Source organism: Elephas maximus, chromosome 10 (assembly GCF_024166365.1).
Source record: "Elephas maximus indicus isolate mEleMax1 chromosome 10, mEleMax1 primary haplotype, whole genome shotgun sequence".
In the NCBI taxonomy this organism is placed as follows: domain Eukaryota; kingdom Metazoa; phylum Chordata; class Mammalia; order Proboscidea; family Elephantidae; genus Elephas; species Elephas maximus.
This window is the reverse complement of record NC_064828.1, coordinates 22,230,360-22,252,237: the sequence shown is the minus strand read 5'-3', so window position 1 is coordinate 22,252,237 and position 21,878 is coordinate 22,230,360. Positions and strand designations below refer to the sequence as shown.

Below are 21,878 nucleotides of genomic sequence, written 5' to 3'. Positions count from 1 at the left end.
GGACCTCATGGCTGTGCCAAGCCTCAGACTTCTTTGGAGCTCACATAAGAAGCTTAGAGAGTATCTGTCTGCACTCTGTTTCCCTAGCTTGGCAGAGAGCATGGAAACCCAAAGTGAGCCTCATTCATTCAGCTAGAATATTTCTAAATCACTTATCTGTGGGACTCATGACAGCTCCCGCCTTGGGCATAGATGGATAGGGGGTTGCCTGAGTAGTGTGATTTGAGGGGCGCCAGAAAGGCTCCCTGCCCCAGACAATCTCCCCTGTTTCCTCACGCTTTGTTTTAGTCACCCCTCACACAGGCTCTGATCAGTTCTGGGCTTTGGTGAGACTCGGTAGGTGGTATAGGTTTCAAAACCAAAAAGGGGGGAGTTGGCGTCTGCAGGCACATGCACGTCTTCATTATCAGGATGGGAAATGTCTTCCCAAGTCGAGCCATGCATTGCAGTTAAGTTTGCAGACTTCTGACACGGGGCCGACTTGGGTTTTCAGGCTGTCTCCCAGACGCCTCTCTGTCCCTGAGCAAGGAAACGCAATGCGCTCAGCTCTCACTCTGCACCTAGATCGCAGGGCGGGCGCGGGGTGTTATGTCTACCCAGTGCAGAGTGATTGGCTCTAACTGATTCTGCATTCCAGGGCAAGTCCAGGGACCTCCCCTCCCCCCCCCCCATTTCCACTCCCCTGTGACTTGGGGGAGAAGCTCTACAAACGGAAGCGGGCTTTGTTCTGCAATTAATCACTTTAAGTCAAAATGTGTTTGGGTACTACAAGCGATAGCCCACCAAAACTATGAAGTGGCAGGTCTTGTGGCTGGTGAAATTTGGTCTCCACGAGGACTCTCTTCATTTTAAATAGAAAAATGCCTTATTTAGGAAGGACATAAGGAAAAGTGTCAAATTTAGGAAGTAGGAATGATCGGATAATTTATCACAGACTAACTTTTAGAGACTAGATTCTAATGTGTAAGGAGCTAACTTTTAAACCTAAGACCTGTTATTACTTCCTGCTGACCTGCCTTCCCATGAGCTGCTAGTAAGACTGACCTGGGGAGAATGTCATTAGGGGGTGGAGGGCTGGACAGGGTCAGAGGTCAAACTCTGAAGAGAAAATGACTAAGCATAGAAGAGTGTCTGTGCCTGTCTAAGAATGTGGCCCTGTTGACCTGCACGAGATAAATGATTTGGGGGTTACCCGTTGTTTTATCTATTACTCATCTGTCAGTGTGTTGTACTGTGGTGGTTTGCATGTTGCTGTGATGCTGGAAGCTATGCCACTGGTATTTCAAATACAGCAAGGTCACCTGTGGTGGACAGGTTTCATCTGAGCTTCCAGACTAAAACAGACTAGGAAGAAGGACCTGGCAATCTACTTCTTAAGGAAATTATCCAGTGAAAACCTTATGAATAGCAGTGGAACATTATCTGATATCGTGCCAAAAAATGAGCCTCTCAGGTTGGAAGGCACTCAGAATATGACTGGGGAAGAGCTGCCACCTCAAAGTAGAGTCAACCTTAATGACATAGATAGAGCCACCTGTGGCACAACTCAAAATGAGAAGAAACAGCTTCAAACATCCTTTAATAACTGGAACGTGAATTGTACGAAAGTATGAATATAGGAAAATTGGAAGTTGTCAAAAATGAAATGGAATGCACAAAAATTTATATCCTAGGCATTAGTGAGCTGAAATGGACGGTGTTGGCCATTTTGAATCAGACAGTCATATACTTTACTATGCTGGGAATGACAGATTGAAGAGGAATGGCATTGCATTCATCATCAAAAAGGGAATCTCATGATCTTTTCTGAAGTACGGCATCAATAATAGGATGGTATCCATATGCCTACAAGAAAGACCAGTTAATACCACTATTATTCAAATTTACACACCAACCACTAAGGCCAAAGATGAAGAAACTGAAGATTTTTACCAACTTCTGCAGTCTAAAATTGATGAAACATGCAGTCAAGATGCATTGACAATTACTAGTGATTGGATTGCAAAAGTTGGAAACAAGAAGGATTGGTAGCTGAAGATATGGCCTTGGTGATAGAAATGATGTCGGAGATTGAACAATAGAATTTTGCAAGACCAACGACTTCTTCATTGCAAATACTTTTTTCAGCAACATAAATGGCACCTACACATGTGGACCTCTCCAGGTGTAATACACAGGAATCAAATTCACCACATCTGTGGAAAAAGACAACAGAGAAGTTCAATATCATCAGTCAGAATAAGGCCAGGGGCTGACTGCAGAATAGACCATCAATTGCTCACATGCAAGTTCAAGTTGAAGCTGAAGAAAATTAAAACAAGTCCACAAGAGCCAAAGTACAATCTTAAGTATGTTGTTGTTGTTGTTAGGTGCCGTCGAGTCAGTTCCGACTCATAGTGACCCTATGCACAACAGAATGAAACACTGCCCGATCCTGCACTGTCCTTAAAATTGTTGTTATGCTTGAGCTCATTGTTGCAGCCACTGTGTCAATCCACCTCATTGAGAGTCTTCCTCTTTTCCGCTGACCCTGTACTTTGCCAAGCATGATGTCCTTCTCCAGGGACTGATTCTTCCTGACAACATGTCCAAAGTATATAAGACGCAGCCTCGCCATCCGTGCTTCTAAGGAGCATTCTGGTTGTACTTCTTCTAAGACAGATTTGTTCATTCTTTTGGCCGCCCATGGTATATTCAATATTCTTCACCAACACCACAATTCAAAGGTGCCATTGTCTTCCATATACATTGTCCAGCTTTCACATGCATATGATGTAATTGAAAATACCATGGCTTGGGTCAGGTGCACCTTAGTCTTCAAGGTGACGTCTTTGCTCTTTAACACTTTAAAGAGGTCCTTTGCAGCAGATTTACCCAATGAAATGCGTCTTTTGATTTCTTGGCTGCTGCTTCCATGGCTGTTGATTGTGGATCCAAGTAAAATGAAATTCTTGACAACTTCAGTCTTTTCTTCGTTTATCATGATGTTGTTTGTCGGTCCAGTTGTAAGGATTTTTGTTTTCTTTATGTTGAGGTGCAGTCTTTGGTCTTTGGTCTTCAACCTTGAGTGTATCCCACCTGAATTTAGAGACCATCTCAAGAATAGATTTGATGTAATGACTGAAGACCAGACAAGTTGTGGGATGACCTCAAGGACATCATACATGAATAAACCAAGAGATCATTAAAAAGACAGGAAAGAAAGAAAAGACCGAAATGGATGTGAGAAGAGACTCTGAAGCTTGCTCTTGAATGTACCCTAGCTAAAGCAAATGGAAGGAAAGATGAAGTAAAATGCTGAACATAAGACTTCAAAGGGTGGCTTGAGAAGACAGAGTAAAATATTATAATGAAATGTACGAAGACCTGGAGTTACAAAACCAAAAGGGAAGAGCACACTCAGCATTTCTCAAGCTGAAAGAACTGAAGAAAAAATTCAAGCTTCAAGTTGCAATAGTGAAGGATTCTATGGGGAAAATGTTAAATGACCCAGGGAGCATCAAAAGAAGATGGAAGGAATACACAGAGTCACTATACCAAAAAGAGTTGGTCAGTGTTCAGCCATTTCAGGAGGAAACATATGATCAGGAACCAATGGTACTGAAGGAAGAAGTCCAGGCTGCACTGAAGAAATTGGCAAAAAATAAGCCTCCAGGAATTGAGATGTTTCAACAAACAGATGCAACTCTGGAAGCGCTCACTCGTCTATGCTGAGAAATTTGGAAGACAGCTACCTAGCCAAGCAACTGGAAGAGATCCATATTCATGCCCATTCCAAAGAAAGATGATCCAACAGAATGGAAATTATCAAACAATATCATTAATATCACACACAAGTAAAATTTTGCTGAAGATTATTCAAAAACAGCGCAACAGGACAAAGAATATTAACTATGCTACGGACTGCCAGAAAAACAAATCTGAATTAGAAGAAGTACAGCCAGAATGCTGCTTAGAAGCAAGGATAGTAAGACTTTATGTACTTTGGACATGTCATCAGGAGAGACCAGTCCCTGAAGAAGGACATCATGCTTGATAGAGGGTCAGCGAAAAAGAGGAAGACCCTCAAGATGAATTGACACAGCGGCTGCAGCAATGGGCTCAAACATAAGAAGGATTGTGAGGATGGTGCAGGACCAAGCAGTGTTTCGCTCTGTTGTAGGTAGGGTCTCTATGAGTTGGAGCCGGCTCCACAGTACCTAGTAACAACCACAGCATTGTTTCATACTGTCCAGGACTTGTTTTTTTGACTTTCATTTACTTACCCTTTGGAAGCATTCCACATAGATTAATCAGTGATGTTTTCATCAGCCGTTGCAATGAGAAAGAAATTTCTCATTACATCAATGAGTTAATGAGTTTGGTCTTTCTGTTGGTTGTTCTTTACTGTCACTAGTGAGGAGCGAGTTTACTTATTTTATTGATGTTCACAACTCTTAACTACGTGCAGTAGTTGTATCAAAAATATCTGGTAAGGGAATGTTGTCAAGTTGGATAGTAATAAGAACGGTTTCAGCAGCCCCTGATAGGTCTTCATGATTGCATTTTATTTAGAACCAAAGTTGAGCACTAGTTGCTTTTCCTCCTTGCTGTAAAGAAACAGCCTGACTCAATGAATTGGGACCTGTACCTTGCAGAGACTTGGGGAGTGTCTACATAATTCAAACAAACTCCACAGAATGGATAAAACTTTGCTTCTGACATTCAGGCTACCAGGCAACTGACTGGAGGGATACCCAGACATGGCTACTTCCTTCTGAAAGCCCAAAATTAAAAACAGCCTCTACAATGTTAATACTACCTATTTTCAGGTAATGCTAACGAGGAAAATATCAAGTTGTTGCTTCAATTTTCTTTCTCTCTCTCTCTGTATATATATGCCACTCTCTCTCTCTCTATATATAAAAAAAAAAAAAAGCACTATATAAAGTGCCATAAAGTAGGTGGCATGGACCTTTCTTAGACAAGGAAGCTACCCCCACACGTCCCCCAGAGTCTCTTTGTATGGTATTCTTTGTGCCTGGGCCTGATGCTACTTGGTTCAGAGCTACAAGGAGATCAGGGTAAAGAAGTGGATAGCCAGTTGATATGTCATCTTTACAGCTTCTTATACCCATTCTCTGACTTTCTTCTCCTAACGAGAGATCATAAAAGTATCAACATTTGCTTATAGGAGAAGTTGTCCCTACTAATGACTGGAAGAGCCAGTCATACTGGGTAGTCAGACTGGGAGCAGGATTAAAGACTGGCGATTCACTTATGTTACAGGTGTGGTCAACAGTAGGTACCAGCACCTTTTCCATCTCACAAAACCTTATCTACCATTCAAAAGAACCGTAGGCCCAAATTTACTGGGCCCATGACAAAGGCATGTTTATCTCATGTTCTTTTGTTGGTCTACATATTTCCAGCATAATGTATCACAACAGTCACCAGATTAAAGCGTTCTTCTATTTGTTGGAAAGATTCTGGTTCACATTTTTTAAATGTTAGGATAAATCTAATGCACAGTGGTTTTGACCTTCATCTTTTATCATCCTGCTTTTTAGGGAACTTGGTTATTCCCTGTGGCATACTAACCTAGAGGCACATTATTGTACATTTTGGCACACAGAGCCTGTCTTGTCCATTGTCTGGACTGTTTTGACCTCCTCTCTTTAGCGATGAGTGATACTATGTCTTCTTTAAAACAGATTCTCATTGCAGCTGGTCAAATTTCATGCTTCTCCCAACACGCATTTTATGAGATGTATTCCCTGCAATGGCGCTCTCTTCTTTGCCTTCACCCACCAATGTTTTCAACGCCATTTACTTTGAATGTTTTGGATGTAGATGTGTGCATTGTTTAGGTCGTGCAGTGATTAATGTTTTTAGGTGACTCTGTTCTGCATGGCTAATAGAGCTTCCTTTTTGAAGCTAATGCCATTACAGGCCCAAACTTTTACCTCTTTGCCCCTCAAGTCACTTCCTTGCTCCTTTTGTCTGCATTACAAAAATAAGTGGTTTGTTAACGAGTATGCCCTGGTAATATTACCAGATCGTATTTTTCCTCTTGGCTGAAGTGAATTGTTTATCATCACTTAAGAGAATGGCTAATAAATATCACCAATAGGAGTTTAACACAAAATGGAATTTGGGGGGAAAGTCATTTACCCATTTTTAAAACTAAAATTAACCCTACCATTTATAACGTAGACCCCAACCTAAACCATGATTTGAGATCAGTTGTGTCCAGATACCAACTAATTACCTAGGTGACCTTTTCTAATACAAAATATAACTCAGCCGCATACTTAAGAGTTATTCAAAAGTTAATAGATTGGCAGCCTTGCTACAATTGAGACAATTGGTTCATTTGTTTTTCAATTCAGAGTGGGAAAGAAAGCAAAGAGGAGAGAACAGATGCCCCCCCCCCAAAAAATGTTAATTGCAGTCTCAGAATTATATTGGGGAGAACTTTCAGCAGGATATGACCAAAAAGATCCATTTCATTTTCATTCTGAGGCTGTCGAAAGCAACAGTGGAAGAGCTTGCCATGTTTTGATTTTTGAGATTTTATTAGAGCCCAGAAGCTGGAATCTGGGGCTATTAGTTCTTTTAAAAGAACTAATCTTCTTAACCAGTTGTTCATCTCCAAGATATCTTTGGGCAGTTCTTTAGGAAGAAAGGAAGAAGGCTTCTGTTGGCTGTCACTCTCCTGGAGAGGAAAGCTGTTTATTTTTATTTTCTCTTTCCCCCTTGGAGTTTCATAGTTTCTATTCAGTTCCGTGCACAGTGGTTTTCCAATTTTCTTTTTCTTTCTTTTTTTTTTTTTTTAACAACAGGGCTCTTTTCAAATGAAAATGTACATGCAACCCCAATATATAAAAGAGATAAAGTAAAGCTTTTCTGGTTGAAGCAGGGACTTGCACTGAAGCACCTCCTCTGAAGGTTAAGGCTTTTTAGAACACAGTTTATGAAAACACAGCTCTAAGCTATTGGCTTTACCATTAGTGACAGCGAGTATAAAACAGCCTGAATTCGTATCTTCCTCATTCTCCCTATTGGCCAGAGTGCTGAAGTCCTAAGGCTAAAAATGAAGGTACTCCTGTTATTATAAACTTGATGAGGATTTCTGCCTTGTGCACCATAAACTGATGAAATACTGGATTGTCAAAAGAATTCAGATGTACTTTGTCAGTTCCCACAGATGGCAGGGTTCTGAATTGATTTGATCTAGCTGCTGGTATAGATTTCCTGTGGAAAGCCTAGGTTGTCCCAGTTTTAAGGTCTCCCCAGAAAATAAAGTTGGAATAGCAGGGAGCCTGAGCCTCTACATGGAAAGGTGTGTCCCTCTTTAGAATGCAGTTCATGTAGCTGCTGTGTGACCTCAGCTCTCTGATAAGTTGAAGGGAAAAAATGTGATTTTATACGTTATCCAGCTTTTCTCATTGTTAGGATAGGAACTACGTTCTCTTGCAGCTTTCTACATCCTAACTGGAAGCGAAACTCCCTCCGCAGGTGGTTCTAATATGAAACCAAAGTTGCAAACCACGTCTGTAGAGTAAGAACTAGACGTGAGTCTCAGTGGGTTTCTTGACATTGCCAACTCATACTTTGTCTTTACTCTTCTAGACTTTAGCAGGAATTGCAATTTAGTGGGACCCCAATAATTCCTTAGAGGGTATGTGCATCATAGTGAAAAAAAAGAAGAGATTAAGTTTTCAGAAGTCAATTTTGTTGAGACATTTATGAATTTATTTCCTTTCTCTAGCATGTTGAAGCTATATTTGTCATATATTTGTGTGTGTGTGTGTGTGTGTGTGTGTGTTTTTTTTTTTAGAGAGAGAGTGCTGTATAACCTTTAAGATCAAGCCTAGGTACTTGTCTGTGAGTACTTACGAACAACCTCATGTGATATTCTAGAGGCAAATATTTAAACCAGAAGCAAAAATACAACAAATATCTGGGGAGCCAAGGTGGAGGTTGTGCATGTACGTAGCTAGAAATTGTGTAACCAGAGGGTTCTCTGACTAAATGGAGAAAAGTTCTTACCTCCTAAGTAAAAAGGTCCAATTCCAGATTTGGGACCGATTATATAACCCCTCTGAGCCTCAGTCTCCTCGTGGGCAAAGTCATGTGGATATTTTTAGAACCCTAGAATGTATACATAAGGTGACACATATAAGTATTCAGCACATTTGGGTGGCCTGGAGCACCATTTCTCTTTCCATATTTAGGACTCAATCAGCTAATCAATAACTGGAATTAGATTTTTTTTTTTTTTAGCGTGTTTGTAGTTTTCTTCCCCCAAGGATAAATGCAAAAGATAACTGCTCAACTACTCTGAGTATTAACTAAACGTTTAGACTTGTTTAAAGTAGAAAATAAAAGCTATGAATGCAGGGCATTTGTTTGTCACTTAGATATTTGCTAGGAACTAATTTTTTTTTTTAACCTGTACACAGCACAGTGCTAGATAACAGGAACAGCAAGGGACCCAGATACGGATAAGATGTGATCATTGCCCTCAAGTAGTTCCAGTGGTTTAAGGGAAATAAGACACCTACACAGTTCTCAGATGAAAAGTGCTAAGTGCCTTAAGAGAGGCACAAAATGCCCTTTCACTTCAGAAAAGAGCAATTACTTCTGGCTAAGAGAGATGAAGGAAGCTTTCATGACTTTGGCACTTAAGCTGGGAATAGAAGAATGGGAAGAATTTGAACACTTGGAAATGAGTGAGAAAGTCATTGAGGGAACAGTAAGAGCAAGATGCAGAGGCGAAAAAAAAAAGCCATGAGCCCAAAGTGGTTTAAGTAGTTTGGCTGATGCATGAAGCACCGTGTACCAGTGAAGTGAAGCGAAAGAACGGATACTTGATAAGTAATCACATACAACATTTCCTTTAATTTTCAGAGCAACTGTGTTAGCTAGGTGGTATTATTCTCACTTTTAAAAGATGAGGATATTGAGGCTAAGAGAGATTCCGTGACTTGTCCAAGGGCACCCAGCTAATTAAACTGACAGAGTATGAGTATGAACTCAGGTCTGCACCTGAAATGGTAAGATAGAAAAGTAAGCTGAGTTTAGAAGAGAAGGAGCTCGGATTGCTAGACTAAGGAATTTGAGTCATATGTCATAGTTCAGGGGTCAACAAACTGCAGCCTTCAGACCAAGCTGTCCTACCACCTGTTTTCATAAGTAAAGTTTATTAGAAAGTAGCCTCACCCATTTATTCACATGTTATCTGTAGCAGCTTTCACACTACAATGGCAGAGTTGAGTAGTTGCAACAGACACCATATGAAAACCTAAAAATAAAATATTTACTATCTAGCTGGCAAAAAAAAAAAAAAGTTTACCAGCCCCTGCTATAGTTGATTGAGTCATTGAAAATTTTTGAAAAGGAAAGTGACATTCTCAGAGTTACACATGTTGATTGAGAACATTTTAATCAGTAGGGTGGATTGGGGAGAATTAAATTATTTAGAAGACTATTTCAGCTGTCTAGGCTCTAATTTCTTCAGTCCTGGACTATCACAGTAATCCTTCAACAAGTCTCTTGGCCTCCCCAAGACACGTCCATAACTTCAAAGCTTGCAGAATTGAGACAGGCAACATGAATGAATTACGCTAGGTGCAAACAAGCTGATAGATGGCACCGCTGAACAACCTCGGGGTTTCGGATACAACAGAGTGTGATGGGAAGTGCCAAGAACTGAGAAGCTCCTGCCCCCTCTGATTGTTCCTCCCCATAATGCCATGCAATGTTGCCAGACCTTCCAATTTTATCAGAGAGGCCAGAAATGTGAATTCTTATGTGAAATCTATATTCACAAATGTTAGCAACTGAATTCAAGTTTATTTAAACCTCCTATGATTGATCAAAACTGAATTTAAATGTATTTAAACTCTGTGGTTGATCAAACTGCAGACTTCCAGTTTGCAATCTCTATTCCAGACTTTTCCAACATAATTGCTAGAACACTGATTCTGAGTGAATTTAATGCAACCAGCAACAGCAGCCACCGTAGTTTCATCAGCAGGCATATGACACCTTACCACAGTTTTTGAAGACCTATATACATAGGTAGGTAGGTAGGTCGGTAGATACGGTAGCTGGACCAACCGAATGACCATCAGTCAATCTCTTTTCAGGTGAAAGCATTATTTAAGACCTACTATCATACCAAAAAAAAAAAAAAAAATTATTATTATTTTTTTTATCATACCAGGCTGCTAACCAAAAAGTCAGCAGTTCAAATCCACCAGCTGCTCCTTGGAAACCCTATGGGGCGGTTTTACCTTGTCCTATAGGGTTTTTTTTTTTTTTTGAGTTGGAATCAACTCAGTGGTAATGGGTTTGGTGTTTTGGTTTGTCATACCAATATACATGACATAGCCTTGCCCTCTAAAACGGATGTGGACTCTAATGTTATCATGACATGTTATACATACATATGATTGGACAAATGCACCCTTTGATGTGTTCAGTAAGCTTAGAGTAAGCCACACTGGGGAGGCCGGTTGGGATCTCTCCTCCAAGCAGGCCTGATCTGCTGGGGACAGTCCTACTAGTAACCCTCATTAAATGCTGCCTCAAATGATGCACAGATACAGCATCCAACAGAGTTATGCAGCAAACCATGGACATGCTGCTCAGCTCAATGTCCAGAATGGGTGATGTGCATACCAGTATTTGGTACTGCTTTGCTTCTTTTTCTGGCACCTAGAGGGGAGTTGGGGGTGTTCTGTTGGGGAAATGGTCTGCCTCTACACATCTCATCCACGCTGCCTAAGTAAAGGCCTTAGGCCCAGAGTATTCTCAGATAAACCAAGGACATACCAAACCCGGTGCCGTCAAGTTGATTCCGACTCATAGCGACCCTATAGGACAGAGTAGAACTGCCCCATAGAGATCCCAAGGAGCGCCTGGCGGATTCGAACTGCCAGCCCTTTGGCTAGCAGCCGTAGCACTTAACCACTAAGCCACCAGGGTTTCCAGTCTCAGATAAGGAGGCTGGGAATTGGGTTACCTTCTCTCTCCTGGTTTCTTCTCTTTATCAGAGAAGGGCTTCACCCTGTTTTGGGCACACAGTAACTTTCTCTGTTTCTTACATATGCATGGGCACCATATGGCACCTGGCCAACTACACTTCTATATCTGTTCCCAGCCGGGAGGGAACAGAATCGTGCTGCAGCACAAGAAGGAGAGGGTGCCAGATTATAAGAGCTGGCCTCCAGGGGTGAACTTAAGGGGAAACAGGCTTTGTGAGGCAAGATACGAGCACCCTTATGTGGTCCACTAGTTCACTACAGTTTGCTAAGTCAGATCCTTATGTAAGTCCCTGGCATGTAGCCGCTGTTGTCCACTACCACTACAAAACCTCTGCCCTCCCACTGCATGCAGATATGTGCTCTGGTCCTGCTGCTGCCCAGGGCCGGGCCTTTAAATCTCCTTAATAAAACTTCTTTGCTGCCACCCTGGAGTTGCCTGCCTTTTTCTTCAATCTTTCAGCACCTTCCATTTTTGGAGGCAAATTTCAGGTTACTGATCATGCCTGGGCAGTAGTTTTTTTTTTTTTTTTTTTAATAATAAGTTTATTGAAATATAATTCATATAACAATAAAATTAACCCTCTTCAAAGTATAAGATTCAGTGGTTTTTAGTAGATTCACAAGGTTATGCAACCATCAGCACTATCTAATTTTAGAATATCTTCATCATGCCAGAAGTACCACTACACCCATTAGCAGTCACTCCCCATTCTCCCCACTCCCGCCAACCCCTGGCAGTCACTAATCTACTTTCTGTCTCTATGGATTTGCCCTTTTGTGTTTGGTTTATTTCACTTAACATAATGTTTTCTAGGTCCATCCATGTTGTAGCATGTATAAGCACTTCTTTCCTTTTTTATGGCCTAATAATATTCCACTGTATAGATATATCACATTATATTTATCCATTTATTGGATTGTTTCTATTTCTTGGTTATTATGAATAGTGCTGCTATGACCACTCATGTACAAATTTTTGTATGGACATATGTTTTCAGTTTTCTTAGGGAATATGAATATATATATAGCAATAAAATTGCTGGGTCATCTGGTAACTCTGTTTAACATTTTGAGAAAACTGTCAAACCATTTTCCAAAGTCTCTGCACCATTTTCCCACCAGCAATATATGATGGTTCCAATTTTTCCACATCCTCACTTCCAACTTGTTACTGTCTTGTCTATTTTAGCTGCCCTAATGGATGCAAGGTGGTATCTCATTGTGATTTTTATTTGCATTTCCCTAATGACTAATGGGAAACCTTGGTGGCATAGTGGTTACGAGCTACAGCTGCTAACTAAAAGTCTGGCAGTTCGAATCCACCAGGCGCACCTTGGAAACCCTACGGGGCACTTCTGCTCTGTCCTGTAGGGTCATTACAAGTTGGAATCAACTCAACAGCAACAGGTTTGGTTTTGGTTTAATGACTAATGACGTTGAGCATCTTTTCATGTGCTTATCGGCCATTTTTATGTCTTCTTTGGGGAAATATCTATTCAAATCCTTTGCCCATTTCTTAATTGGGTTGTCTTTTTACTTGAGTTGTAAGAGTTCTTCATGTATGCTAATATATATCATATATCAGATACATGATTTACAAATATTTTTCCCGTTCTGTTGTATGATGTGAATTGGTGAATTTTAATATTTGTAGTTTTTATAAATTTTTCTCTAAAATTTAATTTCCAAAATTGCTTCAGTATACCTGCCAAGTAGATCACAAGCCAGATAGCCATGAAGTGTTCACTTGGAGAAAAGTGAACACACATATTCTGTTTATCAGAAGCTACTTGTTCACAAAAATGTAGACTTCCCTGAGGTCAGCTAGGTGAGTCTCTTAGCCAGTGAAAGAATTTTTGTTTTGATAAAAGAGGAGAAGTCTACAGACCTAATTAGTTTGAATTTATTAAAGAAAAACATTGGAAAACCATTCCTATGTTTTCAAACTGCTTGATTGGTTCATTCAAAAGCAGTTGGATTTCTGTTTAACCTGACCTTTTCCTTTTTCCTTTCTCCTTTTCTCTCTTCCTTTCTTTTCCTTCTCCCCTTTCCCACTCGTGTTTCTATTTTTTCAGATTGAAAATGGCTCAGGAATCAGTTAGCAAGTTGACTTCGGAGAAGAAAGTGGAGACGAAGAAAATCAATCCCACAGCTAGTCTGGTGAGATGGATTTTTCAACCTGATCTCAAGATTTTTAATTATTAGTGAGGTGCACCCAGGAGTGTCTGAATTTAAAGGAGTAAACTCAGAAGAATGACTGGTAGTATCTAGAGAATCTGGAGAGTATCCAGAATCTGGTAGTATATAAAATCTCATTTTCCCCACAGAGTAGGCTATGGTAAAAAGAAATATGTAGGAAAAAAAAGCAAAACAAAGCTTTGTGTTTTCTCTCTACAAACTCAGAAAAGGTCATTTCGAATCAACCAAATTTAGTCACTTTCCATTTCACATTCTTCTCCTCACCCTGTCCCATGATCTTTTTTATCTCAAAGCTCTTTTCTCCTGAAATGTTCATCTGAGTATTTTCACACTTATCATTTCCTTTTCCTGTTAAAGAAAAGGGAAGAAGTTACCATCTTTCAATAGTTGGGGAAATTGAGATGCAGAAAGACACAGCCTACCTGGGGTCATTTGGCAATGGATAATAAAAGCTAGTACCAGAATCTGGGTTCCCTGGTGTCTATACATGGGCTGGTTGGCCCTCCTAGCCTTGAGGGAAAATTGTTCTCCGAAGTCCAATTGTCAGGAAGGATCACAATGAATCTTCACATGTATGTCGCAACCAGCAGTCAGAATAACTTAATCATTAAGAGCCAACTGCCTGGGTTCAAATTCCAGCTCTGTCACTTACTAGTTGTAAAACTTTAGTGAAGTTACTTAGCTTCTTTGGGCCTCAGTTTCTCTTGGGTAGAGTTATTTTGAGTATTAACTGAGAAAAGACATGTAAAATGCCTAGCACTTAAGAGGAACTCAGTAAATGCTAAATATTTTTCTTATTATTACAAATTCTAGCAGTTTTGTTGACCCTGCAATGCAGAACAGCAATGAATGTTAAGTGGGAGTATCACTCACTCCGCTCACTTTGATTTTCAACCCTACCTTCCCTATGCCCTGATGTCCCACGACTAGTTATTTTATCCTTTTGTGTGACAAGTACTTTTTTGCAAGGTTCTTTAATTCCTTTGAAGATCTAAGTGGAGTATAAGTTATAAAGCGAGATTATTTGACCATGGTGGCTCTAATAACAACCCTATCAACAGCTAAATGTATATTGCTTAAGGTTGATGGATGACAAATAAACCAAGAAGAAGCCAGGGCCATACAGCCTGGTCAGACAAAGGTGAGACTGGTGCACACAGACCCTACCTGAATGGACACATCCATGGTGGCAACTCTGATTTTTATCGTCCTTCTTCGTTGGCCTCTACTCCTTCCCCCAGGCCCTTTACATAGACCCCTAACCTAACTTTTTACAGTCAAACTTCATTCCCCAAGGCAGAGCAAGTGGGGTCATCCCTGTAGACAAAGGGAGAATGCTGTGGCATTCTTTCATATGTTGACCTCCACTCTGAGCAAGTTCCTAGTTGTGATCCTCAGCTTGTTAGGACCTTTTATTTTGTTGTTTGTTTATGTTGGTTGGTTGGTTGGCTGGTTGATTGGTTGGTTTTGGTGGAAGTCGGGAAGTGTTTGCAAACTGATTCCTAAATTTAAGTTCACAAGTCCAGGATGGATGTTTAAAAAATCATTTTAAATTTATATCTAGGCCAATTTAGTAATTCATTGCAACATTATATCTCATAGATCAGAAGCAACTGAGGATGTAGTTCTCAAGGGACTTCTCTCTGCCTCTGTTCTTTCCCAAGGAATATACTTTTCCCTTTTCCTTTTATTTTTCTATTAGCGTTTCCCAAAGAGCAGGACACACTCATCCTTACCATGCTTAATACATTTACTTCTCTAGAGTCATAGAAACAGTGATGGTCTGTGTTTCTATATTGTATACTCATTTATTTTTACATCTTCCCAACAAACCTCCATCCTCTTCTTCTTCAGAAGACTGTCCCTGGGAAAGGAAGCTCAGAAAGAGCAGAGCAGAACATTCATAACAAAATGGGAACTTCTGCCCTTCCGCATACACTAAACCTGGTCATCTTTCATTTCATATGCTCTTTGTTCAGTTCTGCCAAGTTGATTGTATGCAGACATGTTCAACTTGGAAATAGTGACTTTTCATATCTAGTCTCCATAGAAACTATTTCTTGAGCATACCCTAATTCCATCAGTGGGTGGGTAGGGCTTGGTCCCTGAATAACACTACCCATTTAGGGTCTTTGTCCCAAAAGAAGAGAACAGAATAAAGCAGCCCACCAGCTCTTGAGCTGACATGGTAAGGGTTGGTGTTCTGATGGGAAATAGTTGCTTGATCGACTGGTTGTTTTTTTTTTCATGCTTGTTTGCTTGCTTGGAAAATAAGGTTGATAGGTTGGGAGGGCAGATAACCAAGGGTTTAGGGAAAGGATAGAGATATTCTCATCTCTAGGGTGTTTGGCACAACTCTACTCACCATTCTAGACTATATGCTTGTCCGAATTTGTGAGAGATGAAAAATTAGAGAATTGATAATAAACTCTTGTTTTTTCTTAAATAACAGAAAGAAAGACTGCGTCAGAAGGAAGCTAGTGTGACCACCAACTAAAGCAGAGATTCATGAAGTGCTGACAGTGGGGATGTAGTTCCTCGCATGATCCTTCGCAACAACAGTGGCACGGGAGTGCTTGAAAGATTGTCACTAAATGTTTGTTTTGTTCATCTCTTTCTGAAGTCATCTGAGGAGAGCACCCTATGCCTTCTTAAAGAAGTTCCTTATTAAGCCATAGGAACAATGAAAAGCTATTTAAGGGGACATTGCAGTAGTATTTAATATTTGTTTCTTGGAGAAGTCCAAAATCTACTCCGGTATAAGAGCTGAGAAAATATCAAGGTTTTTCAAATTTTTGAAGAAGTTGAGACATCAACCTCTCTAACCCAAGCTTGATATATGTAAACTTGTCACAAAAGAAGAGAAGGACCCTTTATAACAATTGGCTTGTGATATTTCAAGCCTCAGATTTTTACACATTGCTGTTTTGATTATTAGTCTTAATTTTTATCTTAATTTTGTTGCAGCAAATCCTGAATGATCTTTTTCACTAAAAAAAGATGAAATTTTACCAAAACTATTTCTTAAGAAGTCTAAGTCAGTGTATTTTGCAGACTAGAGAAGTATTTTGTTCATGTAATGGGTTTTTTTAATGGAAGGGAGAGAAAATGGAATTGAGGGAGAAATAGCCATATACTTCATCTCAAAGAATGAGTTATGATACAGGGAGTGGACATCAGCCAATGAATGAGGCTCATTGTTTTTATTTATGCCAGTGTAATGTGGTATTCTGGACCAGCAGGGATTCTGCGCCCCAACTCCCAGGAGAAATGGTGACACCTGAGCCAGGACAGCCATGGGGTCAGTGCACCTGCTGGACAAGATACCCAGTGATAGAAGCACCTTTTACATTTCAGGCCAGTTGTGAATGGGTAATGCCTTGTTGACGTACAGCTCATCTCCACAGACATCCTATTCTGTGACTGTGTGGCTGGACCCCTCCCTCCACACCCAGGAGGCAGTTTCCAGACAGGAGAACAAATGCTACTCAAAGTCTTCGATAATGACCTTGGCTGATTGACATGTGAAGTAGGGTGATGCAGAGGTCTTTGATGTCGAAAAAAATAAGTTCAGGAAAAAAAGTTCATTACATCAAAATGAAAAGAAGGTGATTACTTTAATATTAAACTTTGGGTAGAATGTTTTACATGGACAGATCTTCCTGGCCCTGGAACCTGTATAACCACTGCCTCTTGAGTCACAGAGAGTAACCACCTTTGACAGCTCCTCTGACATGTTCCTCCTTAAACAAGTACCACCCTTTGAATCTGTCTTGTCAGGGAGGAAAAAAGAGGACTGAGTGTGAATTGAGAACAAGTTCAAAGGCTGTCATTTCTAGGCCTTGAAGGGAGAGGGGTCCAAGCTTTCTCCTCCAATTGGTGGAGGACAGGCTAGAGATGAGCAAGGACCTTGACTCTCCTCCCTATCCCACTGCCGCATGTAGCCTTCCCTTTGCCCCAGCATCTTTTCAGAGCCTATTAACTTACCAGGTGCTTCCCCAGGATATGCCTGCTAGTCATCAGCCCCCTCAGGGATCACTATAATAGACTCAACAAATCAGAACAGCACTGTGTTCTAATCTAATGAAATTCTCCAGAATGAAGAGTGCACAATCAGGATGAAATCATATCCCAGAAGCCATATTCATGCAGGTGCTAACGCCTTCTCCAGCAGTTCAAAAGAACGGAATATGATGACATGTTGGTTTTTATTACTATTCTTCAAAATAACGAGAAGAGAAAAGCAAGATAGAAAAATTGGTATAGAACTTCCGTGGCGAAAAAGGCTTGACGTTGCTTCCAAGTGAGAAGATTTTCATATTGCTTTCTTATGTGGTTTCTCTTTATTTTCACTTAACTGTGAAGAAAGCCAAGGGAAAACATCGATTTAAAACAAATTCCACTTAGAGCCATCCTGTGCTTCATGACGTTCCTTCTAGTGTTATCATGCAGAAGAAAAGTACCAGATCCTACCCATGCCATGGAAATCAACTCTGAGTTCAATGAGATGGGTATAAGTCTAGGTCCTTATGGGTCTCTATAAAGACCCATAAGGACCTAGACCCATACGGGAGAGAGCAGCAGGAGGTTTTCAGTGGAATCACTGTGATCCACTCAGGTTTCTTAAATAAGATGTTCACAAGTAAACCATTGAAGGTAAGCAGGCATATTACCTTGGCCGTATAACCCTGCAAGGACATGCTCTCAGGGAACCAATGCTGAAAAATAAGGAGTGGAAACATTTAATTTGAAAGTTAGACAAATGCAACCCAAGTTGGATTTCATCCTAGTTGACAGAGTAGAAGTTGGCAGTATAATGCCTATTTTTAAGGAACCTACCTCTGTCAGGGAAGCCTGGTGGCTTTGTAACACTAGTCCAATATAGCAAAGAGTGTTAGGGCTTTAAGACACCATCGAACCATGCAGTAGATTTCTGTGATGCCCCGCCCAACTGCACAGGTGCACTGCATAGTTGACACAGCCTTCATGTCAAACTTAAGTTGGTGCTCAGTAAAGGTTCGCAAGAGTCTTTTCAAGGTGGGCCATCTAAAACAATTTGGAGCCCTTTAAAATGATCCTTCTAAAATGCAGTTGGGTTGTGTTAAATACAAGAGGTGTCTCTGCACTTTTCATGGAAAGGAGGTGGTTGGGAGACGACTTCAGAGCGTGAGCATTTCAAGCAAGTGGGGTTTAAGTGGCTGCCTCTGGGCACAACCCTCCCTGAACTAGAAAGCAGGGTGGCCAGGATTGCTACCTGTGTTTAACCAGACACACCTGACTTACTACTAGTAAGACTGTAATAAACTATAACTTAAGCACATCTTGATCTCTTCCTGTCCAGGAGTCATTAAATCTGAGGGTAGAATTGGATAGTAATTCATATTCTTGTAGGAGCAATTGGCAGTAATCATCAAGCATGTGGATATTTTATATATTAGCGCTGAAGCATTGAGATATTCAAACATATTGGGTAGAAATCATCAGTCCCAGGAGGTGTCAAAGCTCAGGTTAGAAGGAGGTATGCTGTATGGCTTTTAATCTAAGAAGAGGCAGTTTATCATAAAAATAAAAAAGGAGAAGTGTGGCCAAGCAGAAATGGAAGTGGATGATGATGATGGAAGGCCCAGAGGTCACACACCGTGGCCCGCTGTCAAACAGCTGCCTTTTGAATCCTTGAGATTATGTCTCTGATGTCTCTTCAGATGTTTCCTGAAACTACTTAGGAACTCGGGAGAGAGAATTTCTGAAATCTAGGAAGCAGAATAAGGAACCTCATGGTGCTATTACATCTTTAAATGGTCTAGCCGAAACAAATTGCCAACATGGTTGAGGAGTTGAATGTCACATTGGGTGCTGATCTTTTTTTTTTTTTCCCCAGTATGGATAATACAAGCTGCAAGCCTGCCAAGCCCCTCCTTTGTCCAGAAGCTCCATAAAGAAGGGCATTTCTTAAACAAAAAGCTTATGGGCTCCTGATGGGGAAGCTGGAACTGATGGAAGGAATAAAACTCTAGTAGTCTTGGACAGTTCAGCCAGATAGAGAAGCAATCAGTCAATAGGTTCTTCCAAGGACCACAGTCAGATGTAGCAGAAAAACTCTAATGTATTTTTAGTAAAGTGTTGCCCACTGGCCTGTGATTGCATGTCTCTCTACTATGAAATCCAGCATCGTAGAAGTCCTAACTAAGCACATAAGGATTTGAACAGCTGTGATGGCTGATGGACATGAACAAAGTCAGAGCTGTCTACTGCCCACCTTCACCCTGAACCAGTCATCTTTTAGAGTGTGGATCTGAAAGAGCCAAGGATTGACCTGAATAGTTTACTTTTGAAAAAGTAACTACAAGAAGATCGAATAAAGAAATGAACTTTTGTTCATGTCTGCTATTTTGTCCTCAAATAGAAATCTGCAACAAAAGTGAGACAAGTCTATGTGGACAGATTGTTAGGATTAAAAAAGAACAGAGAATTTTTAGCATTTCCAAACTGCAGATAGCTTGTTGGATATCTTTCTGTTTTTAATCTGTTTTTTTCTATAGCGAGAAACAATCCAGCCACTTGGAAACTTCTCTTATTATTTGTGCAGCAGTGGCTTAAAGGAAAGCACCTGCAGAAACAGGCCTCAACAGATCTTTTTCCTTTAGATTTTACATAACAGTATTTATAACTCCGTTAGCAATTTAATCCAGTTACAACCAGGCTCGGTTGCAGAGTTGTGCGTGACTGAGAGGCCCATTTTGGTCATTTCTGCACACCCTGTCAGCTGTTGACACCTTGTTAAAGACACTGAATTTTAGTTCCATAATTCGTTTCTCCTCCCAAGGAGTTGGGCAATCTACCAAGCTCTCTCAGATCAACACTTTGCTAGGAAAGTAGTAAATTTAAGAGAGTTCTAACATGTCAGACTTGAAGCCAATTCGGTAGTCTTGTTTGTTCCAAGACTCTTAACACTGTGATATAAATTTAGCATTTGGGAAATTTGCATAGTTAACTTATTTGGAAGCATGAAGATATTAAAATGGCGTTAGCTGACTCTGTCTCATAACTCACCACGCAGGTACCAAGGAAGAAATTAGGGAGGCAAAGCAAGCCTTACTCACCAAGTCATCTGTCCTCAACTGGAGCTTATGGCACTCATTTCCCTCTCTACCCTCAGCCCTCTCCCAGCTACCCTGGTGGTAAAGGTAGCATACAGGACATTGTCCTCCTCATTCTTCCATTCCATGACATGGTGGTTCACTTCAGTAAAGAGCTCAAATGAACTCCAGACTTTATTCCACCTTACATCTTTGAAGTACTTGTTAGTGAATATCTTCTCCAATCTAAGACCTTGGGCACGCTGACTTAATGTTTTTTTATATGGAAGTGATGGATAAAGCCATCAATTTATTCTTCTACACTTCATGTATGTTCATATAATTTTCTCTTTTTAATCTTCTCTTAAATAGGCTAAGAAACTCCAGTATGTCTCCTTTTCCATAGACTGATCAAAATAGTTCATGGACTTTTTTTTTTTTCCTTGCTTTTTTGTGAAACCTGACAGCATTGTGCTAGCAAAATGCAAATGAAGCCGTCACTTCCAGCTTCCAAATTTGGAGATTCACCTCCAAATAATTTGGCATCCTTCGTGGAGTAAACAGCATCCTACCACTCTTAGGCTGCCAACTAGGCTGAACAGCTCCCTATATTCTATCTGTGCAGATACCAATGGCCTCTCTCTTTGAAGCTGTAAAAATGTGTGAAAAGAAAATTGACATTTCTCTTCATGAGTAGTATGAGCTTTCAGTGCATTATCTTAGCAGATCAAGAAAGGAACGAAATGTTTTCAGGTGAAGTCAATGTCTCTGGCAAAGTCGTACCTACTTTTCTTCATGGTTCTCTTCTAGGTCCTTCCATCCTCATCTTGTGAATCAAATGTATTCTTGATTGTTCAGCTAGGTCAGCTTCCCAGGTCCACCTTTCCAACATGAAAGGCAAATCCCACGGGCCACTGAGTATACGGAGAGATTGCTGTCTACCTCGCCATGACATGGACAATGGATGTGTTCAGGAATGAACAACTCCCTGGGAAGTCTTGGAATGGATTTTGAATTCCAAAACTTTTTCTGTTAGCTGTATAAAAGAGGTATATAGCATACAAAAATACTACTCTTCCAAATAAGGGACTAGAAGTGGATTCAAAATCTTTACATTTTAGATAAGTTGGAGTGAACTATAAATAGCTCATTTTTTTCCCTTCTTGGCAACGTATCCCTTCCTGTAATCTTATTTCTTCAGATCTGATCACCAAGGCATAAAGAAGGCAGTCTCAGCTCCACTGAGCTTTTACTCTGCATAACCCAAAGATGTCCATTTCCTTTGGAAACATATCCATGGGTGGGGGAGGGGTCTAGTATCATTTCTCCTGTCTGCCCAGGGTGACACAAATAGGATTTTTTTTGGGGGGGGCGGGGGCCGTCTACCAAAGAGACTATTTTAAATCATTAATTTTATAATCCTGTAATTATACAGAATCCCAAGATATAAATAATGTGACTTTCCTGTCAGTTGGCTGGATGTGTAATCTTCAAATTTATAAGCATTAAGAAAAAAGGACTTCCCTCTAGAGAAACAATCTAAGATGTTCCTCAAAAGGCAGAAACT

General features: G+C 40.4%; 1 protein-coding gene across 2 annotated transcripts in view; it reads left to right on the top strand.

The window, feature by feature from the left end:
- The window catches only part of FMN1 (formin 1), a 490,439-nt gene extending 468,987 nt beyond the window's left edge, over positions 1-21,452 (top strand). For both annotated transcript variants that reach the window (XM_049899606.1, XM_049899607.1), the window contains 2 exons: positions 13,112-13,196; positions 15,688-21,452. In XM_049899606.1, the coding sequence (XP_049755563.1) occupies positions 13,112-13,196; positions 15,688-15,732 (130 nt within the window). In that variant the 3' untranslated portion in view covers positions 15,733-21,452. The remainder of the gene's footprint in view (positions 1-13,111; positions 13,197-15,687) is intronic.
- The last annotated feature ends 426 nt before the right edge of the window (positions 21,453-21,878 follow it).